General features: G+C 26.8%; 2 protein-coding genes across 3 annotated transcripts in view; one reads left to right on the top strand and one right to left on the bottom strand.

Annotated features, from left to right (window-relative positions):
- The first annotated feature begins 3,104 nt into the window (after nt 1–3,104).
- On the top strand, nt 3,105–8,869 carry LOC126897336 (uncharacterized). Of its 2 annotated transcripts, XR_007702074.1 has the most exons (3): nt 3,105–4,632; nt 6,842–7,737; nt 8,304–8,869. XR_007702074.1 is itself a non-coding variant. In XM_050670869.1 (2 exons), the coding sequence occupies exons 1-2, from the start codon at nt 3,135–3,137 to the stop codon at nt 7,045–7,047; spliced, it is 1,704 nt and encodes a 567-aa protein (XP_050526826.1). In that variant the 5' UTR covers nt 3,105–3,134; the 3' UTR covers nt 7,048–7,774. The 2 variants fall into 2 exon arrangements, 1 of the variants encoding a protein (XP_050526826.1); XM_050670869.1 differs by lacking the exon at nt 8,304–8,869 and having other exon boundaries at nt 6,842–7,774.
- Nucleotides 5,559–11,887, bottom strand: part of LOC126897335 (uncharacterized) — a 12,870-nt gene continuing 6,541 nt past the window's right edge. The window contains exon 3 of the mRNA XM_050670867.1: nt 5,559–5,730. The gene's annotated coding sequence lies outside the window, so the exon portion shown is untranslated. The remainder of the gene's footprint in view (nt 5,731–11,887) is intronic.

The following is an 11,887-nucleotide window of genomic DNA, read 5'->3' as shown; positions in this document are numbered from 1 at the left end:
ACAAACTTCAAAACGCTACAGAATATTTACTACTGAATATTAATAAGATATTTTTTTACTAAAATTTTTCTTAAATTCTACTCTACAAAATAGCTATCTTAGATTTTTTTTTTACATTTTATTTAAAATTTAAAAATAATTAATATTTTTAATAAAATGTAAAAAAATTAATTATTGAGATATAGCTATAGACCTAACGTATAACTATTATTTAAAAAAAAAATCAACTAAAAATATTAACTGGATCAAAAGTTATTTAAGTTGTCAGTGAGTGGTGGGCCACCCTGTATATATATTTATATAAAACCAGAGTTATTTTTAATAATAAATAGTTTTTGTGTTGCTAAAAATAAGTTTATTTTATTTAATAATCATTCCTTCCGAGAGGAAATCTATAAATTGTTTTTGTCATATTTGTTATTTTAGTTTTAATAATTAAATACATTGTATCAACCCTAATATTATATGTTAAAAGACCCAGCCCAGTGGGGTCGCGGTATAGTGGGGACGTTGCATAGTTGGGTTCAGTATAGATTTAATCTGACAGTGATTAAAATCATCATAAGAAACGCGTCGATGCAAATCTGTAGTTAGTATTTAATTCTAAGAAATTGGTGGATAATTACAAAAGCAACTTTAACTTCTATTTCCTTAATTAAACTCAGATTTTTAATTCTTTTACTTATATATTATATAATTATTATAATTAATTGTTTTCAAATTATAAAATTTTTGATATGTTAAAAGTAATCATTTTGAACCTACTTTTTTTTGTCCTTTAAAGTGAAAGTATTAATAAAAAAATTGATCGCAAACATTAAATTTTTTGTTGAATTTCGGCAGTCATTTACACATGTAAGATAAGGTGTCGGATCAAATTTTTTTTTTTTCAGTTTAAAGTATATGACATAACCTTTGATTTAATATATGTTTAAAGAACGCAGTATTTCCGGAACATTTTCAAAAGTTAAGTTGAAAAAGTTAGTTTTTGTAAAAAAGTTGCTATTTTAAATTCCCTCCAGTGAGCAGATTAAGTGTTAGATTTTCAAAAAAATGATATCAAATGAAAGGGAAATATTTAAGGTTTTAGTATAAAAAAAAATTATGTTTATTTGTTGATTTTTGAAAAAGTTATGGAAGTTTTAAGAATGAAAAGTGAAAAAAATGACAAAATTAATTGATGTTAAAAATTGTAATTTTTTTGGAGATTTCTTCCATTTTCGGGGAACGAGGGAAAATGTTTCAATTTTTAAGGGCAATGTCTTCAATTAGACACAAATTGTAATCTTTTGACGTATTGTTGAAAGAAATCGGTCCAGTGAGAGCTGAGAAAAAGTGGCAACAGACATAAAAAAAAGAACACATCATGGTAAAATTAATACCTTCTCAGCTTCATATCAAAGCTAAAAATATGTTGATGATACTATAAAATGTTAAATGATTTATATATTCTTGTTGTCTGTAATAATATTTGTATATTATGCTTACATACCAATAAACAGTTATACTGTATGAATAAGACAATGATGATTTCTCGGGGGTAAAAAGTATTATAAAAAGGCAGAGCAAAACCTTATTCTGTCCTGTTCTTATCGTACTCATGACAACGTTAAGCGAACATCTTGATCGTCGTTATTTATTAATACTTTTATGTTATATTAAATTATATTACTATTTTAATCCTTTGCTACATAATATTTTACTTATCAATTATTATGTATAATCACAATTACTTTCTCACCTCATCATATTATCAAAGATATACTGAAAACAATCAATTCTAAAGAAATATATTAGTTTTTTTACATTTATTTATATAGATATATAGAAAAGTTTAACACCGCGACCGAGTCACAATAATAATACATATACTTTTTATGCATAAATACACTTTTAAATAATAGATAATGTTTATGTATATATCAGTATTTAGCTACAGATTAATAACAAGTAAATAATCACAAACGTAGAAGAAACAAAAGAAAAAAAACAATAAAACAGCACAAAATTGGTATACCCGTTAAGGTGTACGTCGGAAATAGAACAGAACGCATTATCAGTGATACATATTAGGCGGTGGCCTTGTCACGGTACCAAGGGCAGAAGTCTCCCGATGACAACCGATTGTCATAATAATGGGCTGATATCAAAAGAGACGAGAGTGAGAGTCAGCATAGAGCGTAGCGTAATGCTGAGTCAGATATTGTCGTGAACCCATGATTATTTTGTAAATTTTAGTTTCAAGGAATTTATATGTAACATTATAATTACTAGAAAGTAGAATTATATTGTCAAATACTTTAATTATAACGCTAGAAAGTATTATGGTATAATATTTAAATGATTATTTAATGAATAATGTAAATATAAAAGGGGACATGACCATCATCTCGGTAATCAGTTTTCAATCAGTGAATGTTGCATTATATTAGTTATACGATACTTATAAGTTTACCATACTTATATCACCAATAGACCAGTACTTAATGAGAAATTTGAAATCGCCCACGACGTTTCTAAAACTTGATTTTTTCATAGACTGATAATTGCCAAAAATCAACAAGATTATGTGAATTTGTTTCATTTTAACAACATTAGAACAAATATATATATAAAAATTATGTCGGATAAAAGAAATATGAATAAAGTGTTTATAAAAATCATCATATGTATTCATACTATTTAAAAAAAAGTTAAATTGATTCTAAGATGAAATTATGAAATATAAAAACCAAAAATTACACCACAATAATAGTATGTTTTTAAAATAAAAATCTTTGTATGAAAGCAAACCTTATCAACTTAACTATTGAAAAACATTTTTCCTGGCCACTTCTTCTATATGTAATTGTCCCCTGAAATAAAACGAAATATATTATTTTGTTGTAAAAAATCAGCATTTATGTGTTATAATTTTATATTTAATTTTCTTTTTAAATTATTTACGGTGTAAAATAAAGTTTTAATAGAAAAATGTTAGTTTGGTGGATTTATTTATGTATACAAATGTATTTGCAAAATTAATTTTATTTATGCCATATTCTAAATTCAAATTCTAAATATATTGACATAAATACGAATGCTTACAATCATATATACTTAAAGTGTAATTTTCTAAGCATATAATTGGTTTTATGAATTTTCTTATTAAAATGATTGAATATAAAATATTTTACATTTTTGTTCTTTGGTTTAATGTTTCTATAGCTTTAGAATATATAGAGTTAAATTGTAATTTCTCCAGGTATATTTTGAATTATTTTAAACATAATGAAAAATACTTGCTAAAATTAGAAGAGGAAAAATCAAATATTTTGATTGGTGATTTACAAATATATGGACGAGCAATACAATCTCATGGTGAAATTGTAATTGCAATGTTAGAAGCTTTAAGATCAGAAGATTGGAGGGATTATCCATCATCTCTTATGAATGTAAATTTATACTTGAATAACGTTTCAGGATCTGTAGAAATGAGTTTTAAAAATAAAAATGGTAAATTTGATGATTCGAATAGAATATTAAATTTACTAGAAGGATTTTTGATGATACATAAAGCTATAGTAAAACGCTTGGAATATTTTGTCCTCAGCACATGTTTTGATATATCTTTTGAGGAAGTATTTACGAATTGCCCAGATTTCAATAAGGAAAAAGATTATAGAATTAAATTTCTCCCTGATATTGTAGAAAAACTAAAAAACAGGTTGTCTATTAATGACTTGCAACTCAATGATGAAAGATTGAAATTAAAACACAGTGAAGTATTTAGAATATTGAAATTAGCAATAAAAAGTGATTCTCGATGGGATTTCCATCCAAAAAAATTGTTATACTATGATTTAATGATGGGACTGCAAAAATTTGATGAACGAAATCTGATTTCAGGTGTACAATATAGAAAAATACCAGAAGTAAAAGATTGTTGGGCCGTTAACGTTATAGATTATTTTAAATTTTCACCACTTACATATAAGTGTCCCGATGATTCATATGTAACACTTTTTGACGTATTTCGTTACATGAAATACAATTTTAATACAAAACAATTACAAGGATATCAAGAGCTAGTGCTAGCTTCAACTATTCGGCCTATTTTATTAGTTGTCCGTATGTATATTTCATTTTTAAAGAGGATAAACGATTTTTGCAATTCTAAATGGTATAATAAAAATAAAAATAATCTAGATCAAATTCGTATTAGCCTCACAGAAATTGGTACAGCAATAATTAAACAAATTGAATATTTCAATAAACAATTTATAATTCAAAAACTACCGAAAACTTTTTTAAACAATATTTGTAATGATATTCGTAATATTGTTGGTAAAGATATATCTCAGTCTTATCGTACATTGGACTGCATAATGTTATCTACGAAGACCTTTTTTTCTAATAATATATTAAATAGTTATTGTGGTATAATAATGAATTATAGAATTACTCATTTTAATAATATTGTTCAACTCTATAACATATTTTCCCGACGTGTTAGTGAAATGTCAACATACCTAATCGAACTGGACAAATACAAAGAATCTCTTAATTCAATGAATAAAACACGAAACATATTTTCCTTTTATTTTAGAAAGAGCAGTGATGACATCTTCAATCCCTATTCAATTATGATGAGTAAGTTCAAACTTTTTTAATCATTATTTTAATAATAGGCTTTAAAGTTAAAACCAAATATTACTAGGTAGTAATAATTAACATTACATATGCCAAAAATACACAAAATTTTAACATATTTTTATTTTTAACTAAAAAAATGTATAACTTTATAAAAAGCTTATAACTCTGTCGAACATTTCTTATATATTTTTAAATTACAATATTTATACTGATTATTTTTCATTATAAATGGTGATGGTATCACGTTACCATTATTGTATAATAAACAGGAATGTGTTGCCCAAAGGATTTAGGGCAACCATGGAAAAAGGATTCCCACTATAGTTCCCCTACATTCAGTCGTGGTTGGGTATGTGAAAGTGACGCTACACATAGTATTCTAAGTCTAACCCGGTTAATTATAAGTCTGTTAACTAAAGCTGTAGTTCTATTTCGTGTGTTATTTATTATATATTCAATGTTATTTTATTCTATTTTAATCGATCACTATTAAATTGATCATTAATAAATAAACTCTATTCAATTCTACTTTTTACTAATAAATCCATCTTCTCCATGCGGACCCGCATTACATATTTGGTGGCGGCGGAAAACAAGAGCAAGAACGTCTTCGAGGGCCGTAAGAAGAAATCTGATTTTAAAATAATAAGTCCAGCTATCGTATACATTAACCTCGTGGAATTGTCGTCGGAACGTACATTCCACATTTTTGTAAATCGTGTTGGTATCACTGTACCGATCAGTTTGATGTCGCCACCGTGATCGTGTTCCAATTCTCTACTCGTGATCTAGTGGCCAAAAGTAGAAACCGGTTCTGTCGGGAATAGTGTCGCGGTCTAACGGACGAATACTGACTGCCATTTCTGTGATAAAATGCAACCACCTGATAGCATTACATATTCAAGACAACAAATTATCCTGATTCGTTTCAGTCTATTTTGTTTCAGTCATTTAATTCTATTTTAGCTTCGATTCGAAGCCGAGAAGGAATTGATTTTAATTTATGTTTTTTTTTTTGTGTCTGTTATCACTTTTTCACAGCTCTCACCTCAAAAATTGAACAAATTTCCCTCGTTCACCGTAAATGGGAGAAACCTACAAAAAATTACAAATTTAAAAATCGCTAATTTTTTCAATTTTTTCAATTTTTTTTACTTAAAATTGCTATAACTTTTTTAAAAATAACCAAATAAATATAATTTTTTTTATATAGATGCATGATATCATTACCATTCATTTGAAATATTTTTTTTTATATGTGAACCTTTACTTGCCCACAGGGGGGATTAAAAATGACAACTTTTTTACAAAAAATTAACTTTTTCAACTTGACTTTTGAAAATGTTCCGGAATGTCTGACACTTTTATATATATTTTAAATTAAAGCTAATGTCATGCACTTTATTGTGCAAAAAAAAAATTTTGGACTTTATTTTGTCTTCAAGGTGAAAATGGCTACCGAATGCTATTATGTGTGAAAATTCTCGATTTTATTTTTAACATTTTTAACATTATAATGCTATAACTTATTGAAAAGTGTATGGATCAACATATTTTTTAATGAAAAATAATATTTTTTAATAATTCCTTTTTTATTCAACATACTTTATCTTAATCAGGATAATAATAAGGAACTAGCAGATTATGTGGTTTTTGGAATAATCCACCAATTTTTTAAAATTAAACATTATCTAAAGATTTTCATTGAAGCGTTTTTTCTTAATAGTGATTTTAATTACTGTCAGATATCATTATACTTGATCCAACTATGCCACGTCACCACTGTGCCGCGACCCCCCTGTGCTGGGTTGGGATTTTTTATTTTACTTATTTTTAATCCCGTTCTACAGTCCAGTACCTACCGAACAACATCAGTTTTATTTTTTTAAAGATAAATTAATATTTAGTAATTTTGGTTATTAACTATTTAGTACAGTACTGAAGTCGTCATCTCCATAGCCTCTATCTTTATCATTTTGGGCTAAGTCTGCCTAAACAAATCTAAAGCCAAAATTTTCAATAAGTAACTAAATTCCATAGTTTTAAAGCGAATGTCTATTAACATGTGTCATAATCATAGTTGTGTGGAATATTTTTAGCGTCGTTGCGAAATTGAAAAGTTATTCATTTTACATTGATGTCTTTATTTACTTATTTATTTTTTATTGAATAATCGTGCAAATTATTATTAAATATTATTTTATAGATCGGTTATGCAGCCCGGATATATACAATGAAATATATAACATGGAGACTACTGAATCTTTTAATGATGAAACATCTAGAATTAATACGGTAAATCAATATACTGTTGATAACGAAAAACAAACAGATATCCAAAATATTGAAGACTTATCAGAACTTAATATTTCAATGCCAAAGTATATGGTCGATTACATTCTATTTATATAATATTCATAATATTATGTAAGTGGTTGTAATTTTGTTGATATTATTTTATTAATCAATTATACATATATATATACGTGGGTGTGTGCGTGTGTTATTATAAAATTCAATGTTACTTTTAGTTCGAATAATTAAGTTATCTAAATATAAGATTTGTAAATAAATTTTATAAACCAGGGCAGTGAGGATGTGGATTTATTTTGACAAGTATAGATTATATTTGTGTGCCATGCTACTCCTTAATATTAAAGGGGGTTGCCAGTTACAGTGGGTAGTGTTGTTTATTTGGGATAAACAAAAATTAACGGAAATAAGAAGTATATCTGTTTTACTACATATAAAAATACTAATATATATTCATTACAGTATCTTAAAATAAAGGGTGGTTTGGGGATGTCTCAATTACTAAAATGGTCGACAGAGCAGCTATGAAGAAATAGATAAATAAAATAAAATAAATAGGATTAAATAAATAAAACTTAGCTATATAACGTAGAATAAAATGATGAAAAATGGCAGTGAGATGTAGACAGATGTATGCGTTGAATTGCTCAAGTCGTGAACGATGATAATGGTCCGTAATGTGCCACAAGGGCCGACAACTGAAAGGGATGCAAAAGTACGAATAGCGCGAGAGCATTCAGGACATTCAATATTATCTTTTGCGGATGACGACTATCGATTATTAGAGACGTATGTATTGTGTACTTAAATAAGTAGGTTAAGAATTGAAATTCTGGTTCCCCCCGTTTCACCAAACCGCTGCACCTTCTGGGTGATGGTGAAGAGGTGTGGAGGGGGAGAAAATCCAATGTAAACTAACATAGTGCAGGGGGAGGGGAACGACGATGAAACCCAACGTAAACTAACCTAGAGTGGGTGAGGAACTTCTCCTCCATCACCAAGTCTTATAATTGGGGATAATGAAACTTAACGTAATCTAACCTAAAATGAGTGGAGGGGGGATGAAACGAGACGTAAATTAACACAACTTGTCACGCCCCTAAATTATGTGGAAAAATAAAAATTAATTTTCCAGGTTAGATACGCGTTAACCCTTGAACATGCGTTTGGTGTGCGTCGGGTCCACTTGTTAATTGCTGTACCCTATACGCAAAAGCTTACTCCACCAGAGTACATGGGCGCATCGCATATGTTTATACACAATCGCCGCCGCCGTTGACAACGATAATCACTGTAATATATTGACTTCGTCTAATTTGTTAGCTGTACATACTGTTATTATTTTTTTTTTTTAGATTATCACACGGCGGTGGCCATAATAGTATTAAGAAATATCGGTTTTTTGACGAAAAAAAAATGTATTACGGTGAAAAGTATGAATTTTAAAAGTCAAATCCGTTATTTTGATATGCGACATGCACATTTTTGAATAAAGTTCGTACGTAAAACGTTAATTTTTCCTAATTTAAAAAAAACATAGATTTGTTCGAAACATTGTGTCAGAAGACTTTATAGATGATTATATATTTTTATACTATAGCATTTGAGATTAGTACAGCTGATGGCTTAACGCGGCGGCGGCGATGTCGCCGTCTATTACATTAATTGTTAATATACGAGTTAATAAGCTTGACCGTTATTCGTATAGTGAATAATAAATCAGTATTTTTTATCGACAATATATAATAATAATAATAACGATAGTTCAAGTTTTCCTATTATGAGATGTTTAGCAAATCACATTCCGAAATAAATATTACTACCGCAGCCACCGACGACGACGATGATAATCGCTGGAATATATATTCTAATGTTTATAATATTATTATAATCTACATAACTGTAATACACTTATCGATTAATGTCATATATATTTTGTCTGAATTTTCACTCGTATACCACTCAAAGTTATAAATAATTACTGAATTTAACTAATATAACTATAATTATAATAATTAAAACGTATATAAATTAGACATGTATACACTTCTAGAACAATAAGGTGGAAAACTGAATTTTTTGTCTGTGTGACAAACACACAAAAAAAAAAAAGGTAATATATTACTTTTTGTAAAATTAATATTTTTTCATAAAAAATTAATCAAAAAATCAAAAAGCATGAAAAATTCGATTTACAATAAAATTTTATTCTGATCTTAAAGCTTCTAACATCGCAATTACAATTTCACTATGAGATTTCACCAAACATTCTTAAATCACGTCTCAAAATATTTGATTTGTTGTCTTCTAATTTTAGCGAATATTTTTCATTATGTTTAAAATAATTTAAAATGTACTTGGAGAAATACAATTTAATTCCCTATATTCTAATGCTGTGGAAAAATTTAACCAAAGATCAAAAATATAAAATATTTTGTATACAATTATTTTACTAAGAAAATTCACAAAAACAATTGTATGCTTAGAAAATTACATGTATGATTGTAAGTATTCGAATTTATGTCAATAAATTTAGAATATAATATATGTCATAAATGATATTTATTTAGCAAACACATTTATATAAATAAATAAGCTTCCCACTTATCGTTTCACTATTAAAACTTCACAATAAAAAACAATGTAATAATATATCAGGATAGTTTTTTTAACTGAGTATAATATGGAATCTTCTAAAATATTGAAAGACATTTTTAGATAAGTAAAAACTGAAAATTTTCTCGTGAGAGAATAAAGAATTAAAATAATTGTATGACAGTAATGATAATAAGTACATGATAGTAAAATTAATAGCTTCTCAAATTTGCATCAATATAAAAATTAATACAAAATAAATAATGAATATTCCGTTAAACATCAAGTAAAGTTTGTAAACAGATATATACAAACCTTTTATCTTAAATTGTTTTATTTGATTTAGAACTCTAAGTTTAACTCAACATTTCTAAAAACTGTTATGTTCAAACCTTATTTTAGCCAAATATTATGTCCAAAAAATTCTAACCTATTATACTAAATGTCCATTTTTGAAAATTATTTATATTGATTGATTACAAATAATATACTATACACCCAAAGAAAAACCTCAATCAAAATTTAAAGAGAAATTTTATCTAGGGTTTATGATAATGTTTCATTAATACGAACAAAATAACTATTCTTATAAATAATTATTGTTCAAAACAAGAAAAAAAAATATCATATTGATAAATATATCATTGATTCAATAGTAATGATATATTTATAAAATTGAACAATGAATTTATTATATATATCGAGGTTTTTCTCTGGGTGTAGTATACTACAATTATACTACTATAATCATACACATGCGCAGACTTTAGTGTTTGGGTCAGTAAAAAACCACATTACTATTTTCAGAGCAGACCGGCGTAGGACATACATTAAAAAAAAACCCAGCACAGGGGGGTCGCGGCACAGTGGTGACGTGGCATAGTTGGATCAAGTATAATGATATCTGACAGTGATTAAAATCACTATAAAAAAAAAACGCTTCGATGCAAATCTTTAGATAATGTTACATTTTAAAAAATTGGTGGATTATTCCAAAAGCTACATGACCTGCTAGTTCCTTATTATTATCCTATTTAAGATAAAGTATGTAGAATTANTATCCTAATTAAGATAAAGTATGTAGAATGAAAAAGGGATTATTAAAAAATATTATTTCTCATAAAAAAATAATGTTGATCCATACACTTTTCAATATGTCATAGCATTATAAAGTTAAAAATGTAAAAAATAAAATCAAGAACTTTCATANTAATGTTAAAAATGTAAAAAATAAAATTGAGAATTTTCACACAATAATAGCATTTGGTAGCCATTTTCATCGTGAAGACAAAATAAAATCCGAAATTTTTTTTTACATAATAAAGTAGATTACATTAGCTTTAATTTAATATATATAAAAAAGTGTGAGACTTTCCGGAACACTTTCAAAATTTAAGTTGAAAAAGTCAATTTTTTGTGAAAAAGTTGTCATTTTGAATCCCCCCCTGTAGGCAGGTAAAAAGTCAGATTTATAAAAAAAATATACCAAATAATAGGCAAAGACATCATGTATCTACAAAATAAAAGAATTATATTGATCCATACATCTGTCAAAAAGTTATAGCATTATAAAGTTAAAAATATAAAAAAGAATTTTTTTACAAAAATCGTATTTTTTTTATTAAGTTTAATGTCTGTTTTCACCATGAAGATAAAATAAAGTCCGAAATTTTTTTTTACCATTATAAAGTATATTACATTAGCTTTAATTTAAGATATATATAAAAGTGTCAGACCTTCCGGAACACTTTCAAAAGTTACGTTGAAAAAGTTCTACTTTCTATATGCATTTTTATGTTTTGAATCCCCCCTATATTAAGGGAAATGGTCCGATTTAAAAAAAATAGTATGTCGAATGAAAGATCTATATAAATACTACTTCTCATAAAAAAATTGTAATGATTCATTCATTTTTCAAAAAGTTATAGCATAATAAAGTTAAAAATGGAAAATACAAAATCGAAAATTTTCACACAAAAATAGCATTCGGTAGCCATTTTCACCATGAAGATAAGATAAAGTCCAAAATTTTTTTTTTTTTATGATAAAGCATAATACATTAGCTTTAATTTAAGATATATATAAAAGTGTCAGACCTTCCGGAACATTTTCAAAATTTAAGTTGAAAAAGTAAATTTTTTGTGAATAAGTTGTCATTTTAAATCCCCTCTTGTGGCAGGGTAAGGGTTAAATTTATGAAAAAAATATACCGAATGAAAGGTAATGATATTATGCATCTATATAAAAAAGAATTATATTGATATGTTCATTTTTGAAAAAGTTATGGCACTTTTAAGTAAAAAAAATTGAAAAAATTTCGAAAATTAGCGATTTTTAAATTTGT

The sequence above is a fragment of the Daktulosphaira vitifoliae genome, unplaced genomic scaffold (genome assembly GCF_025091365.1).
Source record: "Daktulosphaira vitifoliae isolate Bord-2020 unplaced genomic scaffold, ASM2509136v1 Scaffold_2, whole genome shotgun sequence".
In the NCBI taxonomy this organism is placed as follows: Eukaryota; Metazoa; Arthropoda; class Insecta; order Hemiptera; family Phylloxeridae; genus Daktulosphaira; species Daktulosphaira vitifoliae.
The sequence above is the reverse complement of the archived record's forward strand: the minus strand, read 5'-3'. Positions and strand labels throughout refer to the sequence as shown.

Coding starts and splice junctions, on each gene's coding strand:
- LOC126897336 (XM_050670869.1), top strand. CDS start 3,135: ATGAATTTTCTTATTAAAATGATTGAATATAAAATATTTTACATTTTT. Junction 4,633..6,841: donor TCCCTATTCAATTATGATGA/GTAAGTTCAAAC, acceptor ATTATTTTATAG/ATCGGTTATGCAGCCCGGAT.